This window comes from Herpailurus yagouaroundi, unplaced genomic scaffold (genome assembly GCF_014898765.1).
Source record: "Herpailurus yagouaroundi ecotype Mexico unplaced genomic scaffold, PumYag 161, whole genome shotgun sequence".
Taxonomy (NCBI): Eukaryota; Metazoa; Chordata; class Mammalia; order Carnivora; family Felidae; genus Herpailurus; species Herpailurus yagouaroundi.
The window spans coordinates 6,565,551-6,585,537 of NW_024412402.1; the positions used below are offsets into that span (position 1 = coordinate 6,565,551).

At 51.4% G+C, this 19,987-nt stretch overlaps 1 protein-coding gene across 6 annotated transcripts in view; it reads left to right on the forward strand.

Moving 5' to 3' along the window:
- The window catches only part of ZBTB16 (zinc finger and BTB domain containing 16), a 197,064-nt gene that overhangs the window by 91,463 nt on the left and 85,614 nt on the right, over window positions 1-19,987 (forward strand). For all 6 annotated transcript variants that reach the window (XM_040483070.1, XM_040483068.1, XM_040483065.1 and 3 more), the window contains one exon: window positions 10,195-10,292. In XM_040483070.1, coding sequence (XP_040339004.1) covers window positions 10,195-10,292 — 98 coding nt within the window. The remainder of the gene's footprint in view (window positions 1-10,194; window positions 10,293-19,987) is intronic.

Genomic DNA, 19,987 nt, shown 5'->3' on the forward strand with positions numbered 1-19,987 from the left:
TGTAAGTTGTGCCAAGTGCTGGAAAGGGAACCAGTCAAGTGCAGTAATGCAGAGGAGTGTTGATGTATAACCCACCTTGACGGAGCACCGTTCAAGTGCAGTCTTACTTTTCCAGAGCTGGGCACACACAGTAGGCTATTCACAGACGGAGTGTAAAATAGTAAGCATCAAGGGATGAGGGCAGTGTACCTTCCCTGAGGTCTTCTCTGTAGGAGGTTATAAAGTTGCCCCGAGACTCAGCCTGTCTGTGGACCCTGGGTGTCATCATTTGGCTTCTGTTTTCCTAGCGGCTCCTTTCTTCTTGCTTTCCTCTGATTAGGGTCCTGTGAATCCTGGGTGTGCTCTTAGTGCCTCCTTTCCTGCTGATGGTTTTCCTGTGCCTTTTGCCGGGGGGCTCTGGGAGAACATTCTGGGTGGGATGGATAGACCCTCTGCAGGTGGGCAAATGTGAATGTAGATCCCGAGGTGAGAGGTCTAGAGATTTCCACCTGCTCCCTTGGGAGAGGAGAGTAAGTCACTTGGCCTCCGTTTCCTCATCCACAAAATGGGGGTGGCACTTTCTTCCCCAGTCACAGGATGGTTGAGATGACCCTCAGCATCCCTTTCGAAGTCAGATGCGATCTATAAATGCATTTGCATTATTTTTAGAAAACCTCAGTTAACTAGGTTTCTTTTTTACATTTTTCTGGAAGAAAAACATAATCAGCAAAAGAGGTGGATATCTATTTTTTTTTTTTTTACCTTTTCCTTCATTAAAATGACAGTAATTTCCACAGTGTGCCTTGGTGTCCCTACAGGTTCATCTGCCCAATCTCTTATCTTGTGTTCATAACTGATGTTGAGAAAGATGGCTCTAACGGCTTAGAATCCTCATAGAGAAGTAATTTAATTTTCAGTGTACTAAAGCAGAAAGAATGAGGCAATATACATTAAGGAGGTTTTCAGAGGGCTTTAATTCGAAGGGAACTTTCTTAGGCCCTTAATAAACCTCAGTTAATTTCCATAGTCTCTGAGGATCTGTGGCTGGTGTGTGGGGTTTGAAGGTAGCATCTTGGCTTCGTGGCCGAAGTGAGAGAGTGTAAAAAGGAGCCTCGATTACCAGGAAACAACGCTGCCTCCCCACACCCAAGAAACACAGGAAGATAAAGGAGGAATTTGTAGCTTTTCAAAAACAGTTTTCTGAGAAATTGTCTCTTCGTGCTGGTTAAGATGGAAGCCTCTTAGGGGTGTGAGGGGGAAAAACCAAAATGCCTGCTCATCTATAACCATAGTTCAGTTCCCTTATAGGGCCTTTTAGGGTCTGGAGAGAATATTTGGGATTTATTTTTGTTTTCTTTGGGCTGACGTCACCAAGCATGCATCCTGGTGCTCTGTTTTGGGTTTGGAAAAAGCTCTAAGAAGCTATAAATCTTGAGGCATTTTACTATTTTTCCTCTTCCCTTTTCAAAAAGCACAACTTTCCTGGTTTCTTTAAAAAAAAAAAAAAGGAGAAAGAAAACTACAAAAGTGTGTATTGATTCCTTTCCCTCAGATCTTAACTGCCCAAGCTGTAATACCTTGCTTACACGTGCCAGGTTTTTGTGCAGTTTTGCAACATCTCCTTAATCCAGTGAGCATAAATAGAACATTTCAATCATATTTGGCTACTAGGAACTTCACAGATAAGCGCGCTAAGACCTTGTTGAAAGAGACTGTATGAGATTGTGTGTGATAAGATCATCCTGTAGCCCGGCGCCCAAATGAAAAACTTTTGTTCTTGGTGAAATTTGTTGATGGAGATATTTCAAATAAATGACTTACAAGGACTCGGTCTTCTAAAACAAAGGCCCCGTTGCGTAACAGCCTGAAGCCCAGGCCTCCCGGTGCTCAGTGGCCACGAAGACCCTTCAAGGAGCATTTGCTGCAGGGAGATTAGCGTGCCCCTTTGTCATTTCTGACATGGTATTTTAACACCCACACGGGCAGCCTTATCGGAGAGCCCTGTACTTGGTGTGGTTATGGCCGCGGGGAATGCCACTGTCCTTTCCCCTGTTTTCAAGGCTCAGGACAGCTCCTTCCACTTTTTAGTCAGCTCCATGCGTGATGCGTGGTCTTCTTCTAAGAACCCCATGGAGGCCTTCTCTTTCGGACAATAGAGACAGCTGTTCTTGTACGGATATGTGTGTATGTTGGAAGTGTTTTGTGTCTCTCTCTCTTTTTTTAACCTCTGTGTTTTTCTTTTTGCATTCTCCTTCATGTTGGTTTGTCCATTCATTTAGCAAAAATGCACTGAGTCCTTCCTCTGTTCTGGGCTCAATGATGGAGGCTGAGGGGATGAATCAGGGATGGAACCTTCATGAAGGTGGTTGTAATTTGGTGAGCATAGGCCCCTCTCGGCCCCACAGCCTTTCAGTGTCGTCAGCCCGATTGGAAAGGACCTAAGAAATCATCTAACTCAACCCTTGTATTGTTGCAGAGGGCGTAGGGTGGAACCTCCAGAGGGTAAGTGGTTCGACCAAGGTCATTTGATGGTTGCCAGCAGAGCTGGAGTGAACACTGGGTCTCCTGCCCACCCCCTCCCCCAGAACAGTGTTTTAGCCAATGTGTTACACTTTTATTCTAGATCCTTGAGAAGATGTGCCTTCTTTGCTATTCCCTCCCTCTCCCTTTAAAAGGCCCCAAAGCAACCAAATGGCCACCATTTTCCAGAGCTCCCCTGATCCGGGTTCCCAGGAGAGGGGTGTGCTCTGTGGGTCCTGTCAGCCCTTATCTTGTGGCGCGGAAGGCGTTAACTAACCCTCTGTTAGTTCTTGGTTGTTTTTTTTTTTTTAATCTGTTGTTTGAAATCCTTGCCTTTTATTGGTATATTTACTTTATGGCATACATAAAGAGCTATATTAAAAAATAAATTGTGTTGTAAAAGCATTCGGTAATGTTTATTAATATTGACTAGTCAGGGAGCAAGGAACTCTATCGCTACAAGGATAATTTGTGGTAATACCAGCTCCCCATTCACAGCTTGTCAAATGACTGTCTAATCTCAACATTAAAAAAAAAAAAAGTGGGTAAAAGGATAATTTCCTTTATGCCTTGAGAAAATGAAAGTGACCCACTCCCCCACCAAGATTAGAACTAATCTTTCTCCCCCACCCCCACCCTGGGCAATCCAGGCCCCTTCTGTGATCCCAGGCAGTCCCAGGGCTGGGTTTCAGTGGCCAGCTATCCTTTTGTCTCAGGCTGGTTGGCAACTGCTCACCTAGCAGTAGCTTCTCTCATAGCTCCGGTTGTCTGCACCTGTGCTGAGGGTTTAGGCGCAGAAATAGACACCTATTCCTTGTCCTCAAAGAGCTTCTAGCTTTGAAGAACTTCTACATGGCTTGTTCCTAAGGAGAATGATACTGGATGTGACTAATGACCCGTTCGGACTAGAATGTGTCACTGATGGTAGCCGTAAGAGACCTTCCCTTGGGACAAGATGATGTCACCCTTAAAAGGTAGGGAACATTCCTTGAGTATTCCAGTTGTCCTGGTTTAGGGTAGATGCCTTCAGTAGAGCAAGCTCTTTTCAGAGTACCCCTTCCCCACAGAAAGGCATGTGTAGAAAGTTCAGGAGATTGAACTGAATATGGAAACACCTTGAAATCTCCCTGGAAGTTGCTCTGGGGAGTAAATTCCTGATAGTCTGATAAGTTTTCATTCATGTCTTCTAAAAATTGGAGCCCAGAACCCAAGAATGGTCTTCCTCTTGCCATTTGAATTAAAGGTCAGTGGACATTGGAGGTGTGTTTCGAACTTATGAGTCTTAGAGAAAGGAATAAGCCCATTGCCGAAGTATATAAGCTCTTTCCTCTGCCCTCTCTTGGTTCTGTTTCTTGTTGGAGAGGTGAGCAAGGCCAGGGTGGAGTTCTCTGACCATGGGGCTTGGGAATCATTTGTTGCTTTTGAGACTGAGAGTCTTGGCAGAGCTCTGTGAAGGGACCTGCCTCATCTCATGGCCACATGGGGCACAAGGCAGCATGCCATTGCCAGCTGGTCAGGTCCTGCTCAGGGAGAGGAAGAAGAAGGCGGTTTGGTGGTAGCTAGGTTCCCATGGTAAGAAGAGAACCTTGGAGAATATTGGTTTCCATGTGGGCAGCAGGCTTTGAGAGAAGAGCGTCATTTGGGATCTGACTCTCAGAATCTCCTGTCTTGTCCTTGCCTGTTTTGAGTACCCCTTAGAAGCACTGCATAGGTCAAGTTGATGGTCATGGGATCAGAAGGCAAAAGCCCCAGGCTTTAGGGTGGCTTCTGCATGTGGAACAGCTCAGACCAAGAAGGGGGTGAATTGTTAGAAGGACCATGAAGGCCGCACTGGCCGGAGCCACATGTTGTTCAGGGTATGGGATCACTTAAGCTGAGAACAAGAAAAACGTGACCTTAATAAAGTCCTTATAAGATGGATTCCCCACTTTATTTTTCAAAGATGGGCAGTTCCCTCCCACTCACTTTCCCCATGGACAGACTCAAGTTCTCACTGCTGGTCCACCTCGCAAAACTCACAGTTCAGGCACTTTCAGATCCCCAGGAGGAGAGGGAGGGAGAGAGGGAGTGTAGCTCTTGGGTTATTGGAACTGAATTCCCTCTCTAAACCTTCCTGTTGGCTTGCTTTGACTGCTTCTGTCTCTGGCCAAAGGAACTTGGGAAGAAATGGAATGTGGGCATTGCTGGGCCTGGAGCCCCCCTTCAGGCCCTTCTCCTAGCATTTTTCCTGTGGCCCTTGGCTCTGTGGCATAGAGACGGGCTGAAATCTTCCTGCAGAGAGTAGACACAGAAGGTGCTCTTAGGGAGCACTGTTACGGTCAGCTGGGTCTGGAGGGGAGGATGGAGTACGGCATGGGTCTCTCTTTGCTGCCACTCATTCTGCTCTTACGTTCTAGGTACACTGGGGAGATGAAGGTTCATCTTGAGAATGATGGGTTGGTCTGAAGCTCAGGCTTTGCGTGGCTGTGAAATAGCACTGGCCTTCCTTGTGCAGACTTCAGGAGCCACAGGACAAGAGTTCAGCCCTGGGTTGGAGGTGTCCATGAAGTTCTTGTGCTTGGAATACTGTTAAAGATGAGAGGAGGGATGCCTCGAGCCTACCTTAGGTGGAGGAGCTTCTTTAGCAGGAATGAGCAAATCCCTTCGAAAACTAGACCCTACGTGGGGCGCCTGGGTGGCTCAGCCGGTTGAGCGTCCAACTTTAGCTCATGATCTCACCGAGATGATGACTTTAGGTCATGATCTCACTGCTCGTAAGTCCAAGCCCCACGTTGGGTTCTGTGCTGAAGCTCAGAGCCTGGAGCCTGCTTCAGATTCTGTCTCCATCTCTCTATACCTCCCTGCTTGCTGTCTCTGTCTCTCTCTCTCAAATATGAAATAAAAAACATCAAGAAAATTAAAAAAAATAAAGCTAGACCCCTTGAAGAAGAGGGAAAATCAACATGGCGTCTGCTGTTATGTAGTTTATAGCCCAGGGCAGACAAAATCTATGACTTGTCAGACTTCCAGTAGCACAGAGACGGCTCGATGTATCTTGCTAGCTTGACTTGACTGGCGAGGGTTGTGTGGTTGAGAATCAGTGAGAAGGAATGAGTCTTTCTCTCTAGTTACTTGTTAAAAGGTTCAGATTTGCTTAGCTCTAATTTCTCATAATGATTCAGCTCTCTTGAGAAAATAGCTAGAAACCTGCCAAAGGTTAATTTTTTCTTTGTCTTTTTGGACATAATTGAAAATCTGTTCCATTCAAGATGGTTTGCCCAGTGGGCCAGTTGTGGGCTGTGCTGGGACAGCACTACCGCTTGGCAGGAGGAGGTGGGGAGGGCGTGGCGGGGACTTGAAGCATGAGTGGGGATGGATCCTCCAGCAAGCATGGAACAGAAGTGTTGGGGCCATGCTGAAACTGGGTTACTCTGAAAATGGCGTTCAGCAACGGGACTGCTTCTCAAAGAAGGGAGCGTGAAACCGAGGGACTTATGCAGACAGGCACAAAGATGTCCCCACCTGTCCTTCCTTCCTGTGCTGTAGTGGAGGCTGGTGACCTCAGATGGCCATGAGCAGTTAGACCTTGCGAAAAGACAAGACCAGACTGGGAAAACATGCGTGTGTGGTGAGGAAGAGGAAGGTGGACAGAATTTCCATTTTCATCAAAATCACTTGCATAGTATAGTGGTAGTGGCGGGGGGCGGGGCAGGGGTTGTGGTCTGCAGAGTGAGAGACCATGGGTTCATACAAATTGCACTTTTGCTCAGAAGCCAGCTGGAATTCTTTCTCCTCCTTGGTCATTCTGCAGGCTGTACAGAGAGTCTGCTGGTAGCCAAGTCTCTTGAAGGCACTCAGATTCTTCTCTGCCATTTCCTTTTTCTATGGGTTGGAAGGGTTCACCTTTCCATTCCACATCCTTCCCTTGGGGCTCTGAACAGTAACGAAAGATAGGAGCAAACCAGTGCTGGGCTTCACTCAACTCCTAGGGCTATAAAGTGCTTCCTTGTTCTCTTCTGAACTTAGTGTGCTTTGCCCTTGTCTCTCTGGCAGTGGGGCAGGACTTTTGTCCTTGTACTTCGTGTGGATCACATGGATGCCACACTCACCTCTGGTAACCTGTGTGGGACGCTGAGTTAGTGGGTCAGGTACAGGGCAGTGTCCTTACCCCAAGGATCAGACAAGATAGGACATCTGTGTCTCTGAAGGCTGAGAAATGCGTGGCAGCAGAATGGTTCCAAAGAAAGGCTGCTGATGGGTTCCAGAAGTTTCTTTCACTGCAAAATAGACCACAAGTGAGTAAAGGAAGAAACTCAGGTTGTCTGGATTAGAAGGTTTTAAAATGAGTATCGATTTTAGGGTTGGGTGTCGACTTTTGTTTAGGCTATCCTAGCCTGGCTGCCTAGGTGTCATGGGACATCACACAGTGGAATGTGGTTCAGAGAGAATAATAATAATAATGCCCTTTAGGGAAATTCCTTGGAAACTAGGCAAAATGATAGGAAGAAGATCTTTTTAATAATGTTTGTTTATTTTGAGAGAGAGTGTGTGCGCATGTGAGCACTCTCTTGCCTGCAAGCGAGAGAGGGACAGAGAGAGAGAGAGAGAGAGAGAGAGAGGGAGAGAGCGTCCCAAGCAGGCTCCCTGCTGTCAGCGCAGAGCCTGACGTGGGGCTTGATCTCATGAACCATGAGATCGTGGCCTGAGCCAAAATCAAGAGTCAGATTCTTTTTTTTTTTTTCAACGTTTTTTATTTTTTTATTTTTGGGACAGAGAGAGACAGAGCATGAACGGGGGAGGGGCAGAGAGAGAGGGAGACACAGAATCGGAAACAGGCTCCAGGCTCTGAGCCATCAGCCCAGAGCCCCACGCGGGGCTCGAACTCACGGACCGCGAGATCGTGACCTGGCTGAAGTCGGACGCTTAACCGATTGCGCCACCCAGGCGCCCCCAAGAGTCAGACTCTTAACCGACTGAGCCATCCAGGCACCCCATGAGTAAGAGTTTTGACTGTTAAAATTTAGGTTCCGTAAGGGATCAAAGCCTTAGAAGTCCCCCATATCACTTCCCAGGTGAAAAAGATGCAGAGAGGTTGTTACAGCATGATTTGTCCAAGGTTATAAAGCAAGTTAATGGCCGAGTAAGGCTGAGGAGCCAGGTCTTCTGACTGCTGGCCCCACAGCCTTCCCTGTACTTTGCTATCTCTCCAGCAAAGGGCAAGAGTCTACCGCCTTTCACACCAGGCTAGTCCAGTGGCCCAAGAAAGCCACTTTCACTGATTGCCAGGCAAATCCATTCCCATCCAGAAAGAAGGCAGTGGGGTTACCCAGAAAGTATTCCTCGGGGTCAGAGATTTGGTCTGGAGCCTGCAGGGAGAAGAGGTGGGTTGGGATGCTTACCCTGGTTGATGGCTGCTGATACTGGAAGACTGGTCACTCCAGGGTCCTTTTGGGAAACCTGTCTAAATAGGTGCTGGTCCTCTGCTTAGCTGCTCCCTGAGAGGTGGGCACTCCTGGAAGGTAAGAAATCGCGAGTGAAGAAAAAGATGGAAATAGATGGGATGGAAACCCACGCCCTGCCCTCCACCACACATGACCGTGGATGCGTGCAAGAGGTTCACCGGCCGGACCATTTGTGAATTGAGTTTTTGCTGCTCCACAGAACATGTCTTAGGAAAGCAAACATTTGCCATGCCTGGGTGAGTGGCAGGAATACTGTCTATCATGTGTTTACACGCACACATACACACTCAGTTGCCTGGGCATGTGTTTAAAAACATGGTTTGCCCAGAACGCTATTAGGACATGTCCCAGTGTCCAGCATTGTGAAATCTATTTGGAGTTAAGAATGTTCAGTTAAAATGTTCTGTACGGTTACTATTTCCCAATTGGGTTGGATCAGCCATGGCCAGGAGTAAGATAATATGGGGGTGGGGCGCACTACAGTATCAGGGATGAGGGTGTGTGTGTGTGTGTGTGTGTGTGTGTGTGTGTGTGTGATTGAGAAATTATTTGTTGCTTTTGGCAAGGAAGTAAAGGGAAAGCGAGCAAACAAAACAGCCTGATTGAGAAAGAGTTCTGTGAAGGGGGCTGGGCGTGGACATGGCGTGCCATCCTCAAGCCACCGTGGCCCACAGACTGTGGCACTCAGGAGGCTCACCTGGGGGCCTGCGTGGTTTTGACTTGCCCCTGAGTTCTCGTTAGGGGATTGGAAGGTGGTGGCGGCGGGTGGCTCGGTGTAGTGGTCGTGATCTGGGCTCCGAGGCTCAGGTCCGGGTGCTGCGGACTTGGGCGTGTAACACTTCCCCTCCACACCCGCGGTCTCGTGTGTGCCGGCAGCTCTCCAGCCTTTTACCGTGATCCTCACCCGTCACCGTCTGATTGCAATGGGTTGTCGACTCCAAGGGGACTTTGTGTGCTCTACTCTCTGCCCTGCTGCCATCAGCTCGTGCCTCGGGCTGCCGTTCCCTGCTCTGTTCTGTAGGGCAAGAAGGCACAGAGATGGGGGCGGCGGTGGATCCCGGATCTGGCGGTGGCAAGTAAGGGCCTGACCACGGGAGTGTGGGTGGGAAGAAAGTCAGTGTTCAGGCCAGATGGCCCACACGCCAGCCAGCAGCTCAGATCCTTGCCGGCCTACAGCACATAGACCTTCTTCCCGCCGCTCAGCTCTTTGCTACCCGCCTGCTCCCCTGCGTCTTACCCGACTCGGCTGCCGGCCTCTGACAGAGCAGAGGGGCTTGGGGCGAAAGGTCCAGCTCGGGATCGGAGCTCTGTTGCAGGCTGGGCCTCTGGGCAGTTGTTACCGGGACCTCTGTCTTCTTGGGGGTGGTCCTGTGTGTCAGGCCCGACTCACAGAATTGCAGTGTTGGTAAAATGAGATGAAGTGTGTGAAAGCACCTGGAAAACCAAATGACCGTTACCATCCGCACCATTCTGCATTTGCAGGGTGATGTTACCCAGTTTCTTGAAATCTTCCTGTCAGGGCTCAACCTCTGGTCAAAACAGAAGGAAGACATCTTCTAAGCTGGGCCTTAGGGGAAGGGCATGCGTGTTAGAGACACGTACGTGCGGCTCTGAGTACATCTGGATGCCCCAAGAGAGAAGCGGCTTTATTGTGTCCATAAAGGCACCGATTCATTAATAAGCTTATTCGGAGCCTACTATGTGTCAGTCACTGTCGTGGGAGCTGGGGATGGGAGAGAGAAAGGGCACACGTGCTACCCCTTCGGAGTCCGACGGTGTCGTGGGGGAGCTCGGCACGTGCACAACTGCAGCGCAGTGGGGGACGTGACCTGGCCGAGGGGAGCAGAGGCCCGGTGGCCTCCGAGGACGCCCAGTGCTAGTTCGACAGGGAGCGTTATGTCTGACTGACTGTCCCGTGCTTCTTCCTTCTCACCCTGAAATCGGATCTGATTTCTTTCCCCCCTTGGTCTGCGTACCAGTGGGTAAAGCAGTAGGAAGTGCCCTGTTCTCTAGCTCTTGGACAAGACCAGGAATAGATTCTTCCTTGGCAGCGGTCCCTGGGAAGAGGGGCGCGTTCGGCCATCTGAGCATGTGGGGATGTCTCCATCAGTGCCCATCTGTAGCCCCCATGCCTTCCACCTCCCCTCCCTCCTGCCCACCTACTGGAGGGATGTCCGCAGAGCCCCCAGGTGAGGGTGGGCCTGCCTCCTGTCCAGCCAGAGCAGCCGCAACCTATTTTTTCCTCTCCCTACAGGAAGCTGCACAGTGGGATGAAGACGTACGGGTGTGAACTCTGCGGAAAGCGGTTCCTGGATAGTTTGCGACTAAGAATGCACTTACTGGCTCATTCAGGTAGGCGATACTGCCCTGACTGGCCCATTTGAGCCCAGGCAACTGCCCCTGCCCTCACTCAGAGCCCGATGTCCCCACTGCCAGCCGGGGCTTGTGGTCCACCGTGTTTCGTGGATGCTCTCTCCAGGTTCCTGGAGCAGAGAGTTCGTCCTAACGGTGTGACCGTCCACACAAACCCATCCTCGTGCTCTCTTGGGTTTCCTAGGGCTTTGTTAGCCCCCAGTGCCCTGTGTGTGATCTCCCTTCCAAAGCAGATGACGGTTGCATTAGCACAACGGTTGTGGCATTCGGTTCTCAGTGTCTCATGAATCTGACTGTTGGGGTCATGTTAATACGGGAGCCTTTAATTGAACAGGTTAGGAACACAGAGCTAGTTACCTTGTGCTGTCTTTTGCAAGGTAGTTTTACCCAGTTCCAGCGGGGTTGGCTGCGTGGCTGCGGGGGGTTTTGCCCATGTTTGGGACAAAGCTGCTCTGTTTCCCGAAGCATGGGAAACGGAGTGGTACCTGACATGCAGCGTGCCCAGCTCTCCTTGGCGGAGGGAAGGATACACCGGGTCTGATGGTGCTGCTCTGAGGCCAGCGGGGTGTCTGGGTTCAGTTGCAGAGGCCTTCAGACTTCCCTGTCAGGGCCAGTGCTCTCTTCTTCTGATTCCCATGCCTTTCAACCTTACGGTCACATTGTGGGGGAGAGGTGAGGCCATCTTCTTACTGTCACGTGTGGATGTCTTTGTCCCACACCGCGCCCAGCTCTAGCCCTCCAGCATTTGTGAAGTGAGCACGGGCTTTGGGATTAGGCACACGTTCAAACCTCATCTGTAATACGTGCTTTCTGACCTGGGGTGGATCTGTCTTCTGAACCCCGTTTTGTGCATCTGTAAAGGGCAGGTGTTGCCTAACTTGTGTCCTTTTTTTAAAGAAACCGTGGGACAGAATGTAGGTTAAAAGCGTCTGTCGTACACGCCCTGGCGTATGTGTGGTGTGTCGGAAATGGCGATTTTCCATCTCACTTTCCTTTTCCCGCACGTTGCCCCTGGAGCATGTTCCCATCACCTGACCCCAGAAGCTTCTGGTCTGGCTGGCTGTTTGCAGTCTGTCTTCCCGTGGCTCGCACGGTCATGTCAATGCTGTTGGGTGCTTTTTATGCTTCAGTCACCACAGTCTGGCTGCAGAGCCCGTGTGGCTCGGTGCTGCATGGGATGCTCTCTCCCTGGCCCTCACGGCCTCTCCTCAAGTGCCCCAACCCCTTCCAGATCCAGGCACTGTGCCACGCCAGGTGGCTGTCTGTCTCAGCACGCGCTCTCTGTCCGCACATCTTCGTGTGTTCCGTTCTTCTCCCGGCGGGGTCGCCCACCCTCACCCCTTGTTCCACTGAACCGTCCTCGTCCTGCCCACCCATCCCACATTGGCCTGGAGTCCTGAGTCCATATACCCTTGTGTCCAGCAGCTGCTCGGGACTCATGGACTCCTTTTGTCCTGTTTTTATAAATTGCACCCTGTATCTTTTCGCTTCCCTTCAGTTTGGTAGGTTGTTTAGGGTTCAGTGTGGGGTTTCAAAGCTGTCTGCCAACCGGCTTGGCCACCCCCCAAGTGCCAAGAGTGTGGGTCTTCTGTTTTATGTGCTTCCCGGTGCGGGCCCCTGTGTGGTCTCCCAACAGCGAGGTGCTGGACACTTCCACGCGGGTAACACACTTTTCAGCCTGTGGTTAAAGCTTCCTCGTCCGGAACTTGGCCCAGCAAGCATCCTTCCTCCTTGAGCCCAGCACGCTAGCCAGACCCGTCTGTTGGTTTGCTCCCTGTGCATACTGACACAGCTTGCTTTCTGGGCTCCGTGGCTTTGTCCACCCCCTTCCCTCTGCTTGAATAACCCTTCCCCGGCCTTGCCGGATCTTCTGAGCTCCCTTAGCAATGCCGTCCTCCACACTTCCCCACCTTCAGCCAGGAGCAGTCCTGCCTGCTTCTGGGTGTCCGCATTTCTTTATCTGAAGCTCTCTGGGCACAGTCTTTCTTCTTTGTACTGTGGTTGTTTAGGGACCTGCCTTATCTGCCTCCCCTCCTTGGGAGTCCGGGGTAGAAATTTGGAAACCTACCTCCTGCCCACGTTATCGTGGGCAAAAAACATAAGCTTTCGGAGCCTCTGTATCCTCATCTGTAAGATGAGAGCGCTTGACTCTACCTTGGAGAAATTGTGAGGCTCACCTCAGACCCTGAGCACTAGGCCTGACCCGTGATAGGCTCTCTGTAAATGGAGTTTCCCTCTCCCTTTGTTCTTCTGCTGGGCTGTAAGCTACTGGGGATGGGGTGTCCCCGTTATGTACAGCACATTGCTAGGCACGTTAGTGGAGTCAGTAGATGGTGGTCAGATGAGTGAGTGTGGCCTGGGAGGGCTAATACTGTGTCAGGGGAGCTCCGGTCTCCTGCCGGCTCCCTCCTACAAGACGAACGGTTTAGACTGTGACCCAGAGGTTCACTGGGGGGCAGCCGGGAGCCCACCAACCCGTATCGGCTGAATGTGAGCAAGCTAGTCTCTGCAGCATTGGTGGCTCTAGTGGGAGCAGCAGAGAGGAGAGGCACTGCTTATGCACTTGCTGGTGGGCCCAGAGCCCCCAGTTCAGACAATATGAGTGGCTTTGCACCACCCTCTCCGGAGCCAGCCACCGCCTAGGGATGTGCTCTCCTGTCCTGCCTGAGATGCCACTTTGGGCTCCCGTGGTCTCCTCCGGATGTCCTGGCAGCTTTGGGAGCTGGGTCCTGTCTCCCTAGGCTTTCTTCTCCATTCATATCTTACTCGACACAGAGTCTGATTGTGCAAAATGACTTGTCTCTCTGAAACCCACTTGCCTGTGTCCTTGGAAGAGAGGATTTGGTGGGGGGTGGGGGGGAGGGTCATAGTGCTTTCATTCACCTTTGCAGACAGCTCCTTGCCTGCTTAGATATTTCTGTTCTCTGCTGCTCCTTTCCGTGTCGTTCTCCCGCGTACCTGTCGCCCCTGTGTTGGGATGTCTTGAAAATAAAATAGCAACACGAGCTGAGAGGGAGGCTGGACCACTTCCTGAATCATTCACGCCCCCTGTGAAGCAGTGAAGGCCCCAGAGGAGGGGTGTGGAGGGCCGGGCAGCAGTGCCGGGTCTCCCTTTGGATTCTAGGGGCCGAGGGAGGTGGGGTTTTACACGTTCTGACTCCTCTCTCCGTTGCACGATCACAGAACTCTGTTGACGGTTTAGAGGACTCGACATGTTTCTTGCTGCCGGGCTTTGCAGGCTCCCTGCTGGGAGCCGTCAGCAGGCTCGGGGCCCCTGAGCGCGTGCGCCGTGCAGACCCACTTTACAGACCGTCCCCGAGGGTTGGGGCCGCACTGCAGAGCCTAGCAGAGCAATAGATGCTCCAGGACCTCGGGGACCATTCCAAGGGGCAGGCCGTGGAGAAGCGAGTCTGGGATCTGGGTGCGGGTCCCGGTGTCCCCGCCTTCCCCTGAATGTGGTTGCTGCCCTCGGAGCAGGCACATTCCTGCTGTTTTCTTGTGCTCGGCCGAGCTTGAACGGTGCTCCTCCTGGCTCACTTCCTCGCTGGGCGCGCTGGCCGCCCCACCCCCTCTTGGCTAGCGTGGCCTGTGTTTGTTATTGTAGTTTTGGCAGCCGGCCAGGCCTGGCTGCGAGCCAGCCTTGTGGGTACAGTGGGTACAGTGCGTGCTGAGCCAAGTTTGTCATCATATGCGATTAATTTCTTTTTTTTTTTTTTTCTAATCTGGTAGGGGTGGGGTGAAGGAGGACGCAAGACAGGAGCTGCTCCGAGGCTTGAGAACAGGCCGCGCAGATTTCTGCGGAGATGTTATTTATGAAAGAACGAAACGCTCTGGCTGGCTCTTCCTTCTCAGCTCTTGGTCCTTCTCACGTTGTCTTCCTCTCCTCTGCATTTCCCTATCTGAGGAAATCGGCCTGTAGGAGACCGACAACATGAGGTTTTATTTTCAGTGACTGGAATACTAAATTTACACTCCTAAATCAGTTTTCATTGTGTTGAAATCGACAATTTGTTTAATTAGAAGTTTGCCCTGTAGGAGGCCCTTCTTGGAGACACTTCTTTCTTTCTCTTCCCCCCCTCTCTCTTTCTCTCTCTCTCTCTCTTTTTTTTTCCTTCCTTTTTTAAGACCCTAAATGGTAGTAGTGAATGTTCAGTTTAATTGAAGTTTTTATTTCTATTTGAGTGCGTTAACTAATCAAGTGTTTATGAGATATACCTGATGATAACGATAAGTTTAAATTAACAAATAACCTAACTCATTAACTAATGAGGATAGATCTGGCCACACCCTGCGTTCCCAGAGGTGCCTTTGGGATGGGGACGGTTTGGGGAAAAAAACAAGGCCTGGTGGGAGGAGTGACCACCTTGGATGCTTTGCAGAGCTGCTCCTCCTGGGCTCGCTCTGACAGCTCCCTTCCCACCCTTTGCTGCGGGGATCGGCGACCTGCTGTCTCCTTGCCACTCCTTGCTGTCACTGAAGAGGTGATTCCTGGCTCTGAGATGTGCACGCAGAGAGAGACCGCAGACCCAGGCGGTGGCTCGGGTTGGTTCTGGGATTTGCTGGTGTAAGGTTTCCCATTAGGTAGGATTTCCCACGGCTTGGCTGCAGTACTGGTGGATTGTAAGTGAGCACACCCAGAACTCCTTGCTCCTGTTTTTGACTTGACTGTAGGCTGTTGAGGGGTTTGCAGGTTTCTGTGGCCTGCCCCTGTCCTGGGAGCGTCATTCGTTTTCGCAGCCAGTGGACATTGACTAAGCACCACTGCACAGAGCTTTACAGCATCCCTGCCCTCAAGGAGCTTATGCCCAGTAGGAGAGATGTTTGACTGGAATGACCAAAGAAGGTGTTGGACACAAAGAGTCAGGGAGAATTCTAGGAGGAACTTGCAGGAGGAGAGTGTCCTTTCCAGAGGGTGGTAGAACTTAAAATGACCGGTGGGAATAATGGAATTTTGAAAGGAATTGGTAGGGGAGACCCAAGCCACCACGATGACATGCAGTGTAGCCGGGATGTACAGGCTGTGTCGGGAGTGGGGGCGGGGTGGGGGGGGGAGAGGGCAGGCTCTGGAAGGGAGGGATGAGGTGAGATTGTGGGGGCCTTGAGTAGCAAAACAATGTGCACTTTACCTGCAGCACTGGAGAGCCACTGGAAGGTTGAATAAGGGAGTGACACTTTTTTTTTTTCCTGGAAAGAAAGGACTGTGGGCTTTTTGACGTAGACTAGCCTGGAGTATAGGATTTATAAGACCCCTTGGAGAAATGGCATGCCTGACAGTCTTGGGGTGTGGTTGGAAGGTAGATAGGCCCGTGCCTCTAGTCCCGATTGAGGGTGGCCTTTCTTTGGGAGTCCAGTCCTGCCAGCGATCAGTAGGTCCCCTGTTCTCCATCCTCCTGCTCTTTTCTGGGCACCATGAGCCATGGCTGTTGAGAAATCTCCCCTGATACCAGTCTCTTCCCCATCGTCGGAGCCACTGGGAAGGAATACGGTCTTTGGCTGATGGATTTTCTGATTCCAGCAGCAGCATGGGGGTGGCCGGGGCATATCATCAGGGGCCTGGGTCATCCGTCTGGCAGAAAAAGGGCTGGAAGGGTTGGGACCAGAAACCGGATTGGTTCTCTCCTGCTTTCCCATGTCCTGGTCCAATGGAAGGGGGAAAAAAATTACAGATGTCAAAGACCTGTGGATTGTACTTGTTCCTTTTTTTGTTTCTTTTCGGAACACTGAGCTTTGGGGTTCAGGGTCTTCCCAGAGACAGGGCAAGTGGGGAGGGGGGAGCCTGGCGGCTGGATGGTTCCCTGCGGTGGCAACGTATGGTCCCCAGGCTGAGGATTGGAGAGGCGTCTTAGGGTTTAAAGGTGGCCTCTCAGGACTTGCTGTCTCTGTCACCTCTCTCTTGCCAGATAGGTATCTGCTAAGAGCAAGAGATTGGGTGTTATCCAGGCAGGTCTGAGCTGTGGTCCGCTCATCCCCTCTCTGCCTGCTCTCAAGGGAATGTCGTGGTCTGTTCGTCAGAGTAGCTTTCCGCCACCGGGGTAAACCAGAAACTTCCTCAGGTCCTGTATCGCCCTCGGCACGCCTTCAGAAGCAGGCACCATGGAGGTTGGGGTTAAGAGCACAGAGAGGGTCAGACAGAAGAGGCTCAGAAGCCCACTGTCTTCCCTTCGGTGGGTGGTGGTGACGGGGTGCAGAATGAGGGGAAGAGGGAAGAAAGCAGCCACTCTCCCCGGCTCTGTCTCGAACACGCTGCGCTCCCTCTCCCTCTCACTCTCTCTCTCTCTCTCTCTCCCCCCCCTGGTTGCTGGTGGGCTTCTGAGCCTCCTCTCCCCCCCCCCCCCCCCCCCCATCTCCCTGCTCTGAATTTGGCCTGCTTCCCGAACTTTTTCCCAGAGTGGTGTCGTCACCGGCCTGCCGGCAGGTCTGGATGTTCTGCCAGCATTCCAGAGAGTTGATGATGGCTTGCAGATGTGCCTCCAAGAACACACTGTACCCAAAGCAGAAATTAATGCAAGCTTGACTGCTGTCCAAGCCCATACACGGGAGAGAGGAAAAAGAAAACAAAAACTGCTTAATGCTGTTTATAAATTATACACTGGCTGATGAAAAATACATTTCTCCGCCCCCCCGCCCCCCTTCCCGCCCCCCCCCCCCACCCCCGCCCCTTCTCCCTCTTTGCCTCAAGAGCCTTAAACTGAGACCAGAAGAATATGGTTTTGCTTTTTAGCTCCTGTTTTGGCTAGGATCCGAAACCCAGCTGCTGATTCACAGCCAGAGTATTTTTCCCCTTTACCTGATGAAATATACTGATTTTTCCAGCCCAGATGGGGTGCTTTTGGATTTGTTGCCTCTGTTTTTTTTTTTTTTTTAAATTTTTTTTTTTTTTTTTTTTCTGGCTAGGGATTTTGTTTACAGCAAGTGGCAGGTCCTGTAACAGCACTGGGTATGATGCTGGCCCCCGGGGCAGGTAAAGCCCCAGGTCTGTCCACCCTGGTGCTGCGGGGTATGTGTGCTCTGAAGATTGTACGTCAGGCCAGCCGAGCAGAGGAAGTTCGCCAAGTTCAATGCAGGTCATTGTATTAAACAGCGTTCCTCCACTTCTCTTGCCCCCGTGCACCTACAGCCCCTGGGTGAAGAAGGGTTCACATGTTCCTCCCCCCAAATACACAAGTCTCTCTCTCCATATGGTGCCTTAGCAGGGGTTTGGGAAGCTCGTTGCCTCTACCCCTCTGGATCCCAGCCTCTCTCCCCCTACGCTCTGGTCCCCCGTCCCAATTTATTCTATAAATTCGCTTCCACATTATGTCTATCCATTTACATGGCTTTTGTGTTTTTTTAATACTGCTAATGTTTATCATTTGCCCAACAGGCTCGACAGATTTTGCTTCCTGTCGAGCACTGAGGCTTTAGAGCCCCCTCGTTGCTAAGTAGCAGTCTCCCTGTACTGTAATGGGCTGATTTTGTATTCCGTTCAGCGCGGTATCTTATTTTTGTATGCAAGACAAAGTGTTTTGATGGGGGACGATTGCGGCAGTGTCTGGAGGCTGTTTGGAGTTTTATGGGCTGTACAGTACACTGTGTGCTCTCCGAACAGAACACAGGCTGTTGAATTTTGGATTGGATTTGTCATTTTTCCCCCCTCAGAGAGGAGCTTGTCAGATAGAACATTACTTTAAGGGTGGAGGAAAGAAAGTAGAAATTATGTAATAACCTTCTCTCTCTTTCTCTGCGTCCCTCCCTCCCTCCCTCCCTCTCTCTCTCTCTCTGTGTGTGTTTATTTCTGATTTTTTCAACCCCAAAGTACGGTGGTTTCTCCCCCCACGCACCCCCTCCCAACACCGTAAGATTTTGTAGAGCTGGGTGATGATATTCTTATGGGGAAATGAATGCCCCCAGAGACATGGATGCCGGGACATCTGTCTGTCTGCTGTTTATTCTTACATTCTCTCCTTTTCTCTCCCTGGCTCCTTCTGTCCTCCCTAAGTTCTGGGCTGTTTGGCTGGCTCTTGCTTTGGTATGAGGATGAGTAGATCATGGGGTTGTAGGTAGGGTAGGATGCTGGTGTAGGCTCCATCCCAAGGCAGTGCCATTTTCCTAGTTCCAGGGCCCTTTCACCTGCCTTTTGCTTCCCAGACGCACCCCCTGCCAGGATTCTGGGGCGGTCGGTCATCCAGGGCTCTCCTCCGTGGCCCTCCCATCCCGCCCCCCCCAGCTGCTATGCCTGGGCCCAGTTTGCGGGGTGGGGGGATGTCCTTCTTAGCGCCCTCTTCTGGGCTCTCTGTGGTGGCAGGAGGCTATTTTTCAGGGTGGCTCTTCTCTCCTTCCATTATTTCCCCCGTCTCCTCTCACACCATCTCTTTGTCTCTGTCCTGGCATCCGCGTCGACCTCAGCCCTGTCCTGATGCTCTTCTGTATGTTCTTTCTCCTTTCTTAGATCTTCATCTGTCTTTGTCTCCGTCCGTCTTGGTTGATCTTCTGTGTCTCTCTCCTACTCCTCAAAGCTTTTTAGCTTGGAAGTTGGACGGGGTTGGGGTGGGGGAACAGAATGGCCCTCTGGCCCAGAAGGCCTGGGGAGGACTCCTGAGTGAGTGCCCGGAGAGTGCTCCCAGAGCCTGGACCCTTGTGTGCTCCTGCCCTTGCCTCTCGGGGACCAGCATGGATCTTCTCTGGCTTCGCTTCTGCTTTTCCTGGGTCCCTGGATGTGTCTTCAACCTGAGCCGAGCACGGACGCATGGATGCACGGGGTTAGGTTTTGCAAGGTCCGTATTGGACTTTGCTGAGGAAAAAGCCCATCCTGCTGCCGCTGTGCTCACCGAGGTCTGTACCAGCCACCTGAGTGCAGTGCCCGCTGGGCGCCATGTGGTTTGTGCATCCTCACGTGCCCATGACCTGGCATAGTGCCTGGCATATAGAAGCATTTTGATAAGGAATCGTGGAGTAAGTGAATCCCCAGTTACTACGGCGATCGTGTTCCTGGGGCAGACCTAGGTTTGCTGGGGCCTGAGGCTTACACAATTTGGGGAGCCATCTCTCGGGAGAAGATTATGAATTTTAAGTGTTAGAACACTTGCGTCCGGAATGGGCTGGGGCAAGGGAGGGGCCTGTGACTTTTCAGCTTTATTTGAATGTACGTGCTGCTGTAAAGTGAGCACCCAGCTTTATTCACTTCAGGGAGAACTGGCTTCTTTGATCTGCTGTGAGGAGCTGCTGGTGGAGGGTCCCACCGTGGGAGGGAGTGAGTAGCGAGATTCAAAGCTAAGGACAGGATCTGCTCAGTTCTGGGGTCCCCCGAAATGTGGCAGCTGTGGTCACAGGCCTCAGGTTTGCGTTTCACAAGGATGAGACAGCTCCTCCTGCCTTTGGTAAACTGCCTCTGGTCACAGTGGACCTAGAAACTTCTTTGTATTTCACGCTCTCTTCTCCCTGAGGCTGGTTGGGGGGGACAGACACTGTGTCCCACTCACCCAGTGCCACCAGGGAGATCAGTATGCATGGTAGCATCCTGGCCTCCAAGCCACCCTTCAGTGACTGTCCGTGAAATGACATGACAACAGCCCTTTTCCTCGGTGCCCGGTCTGCTTCGGTGTCTGCCTTTGGTTCTCCTCCCAGGCAGAGCACTGGTTCTCTTATGGGTGTGTGTGTGTGTGTGTGTGTGTGTGTGTGTGTGTGTGTGTGTGTGT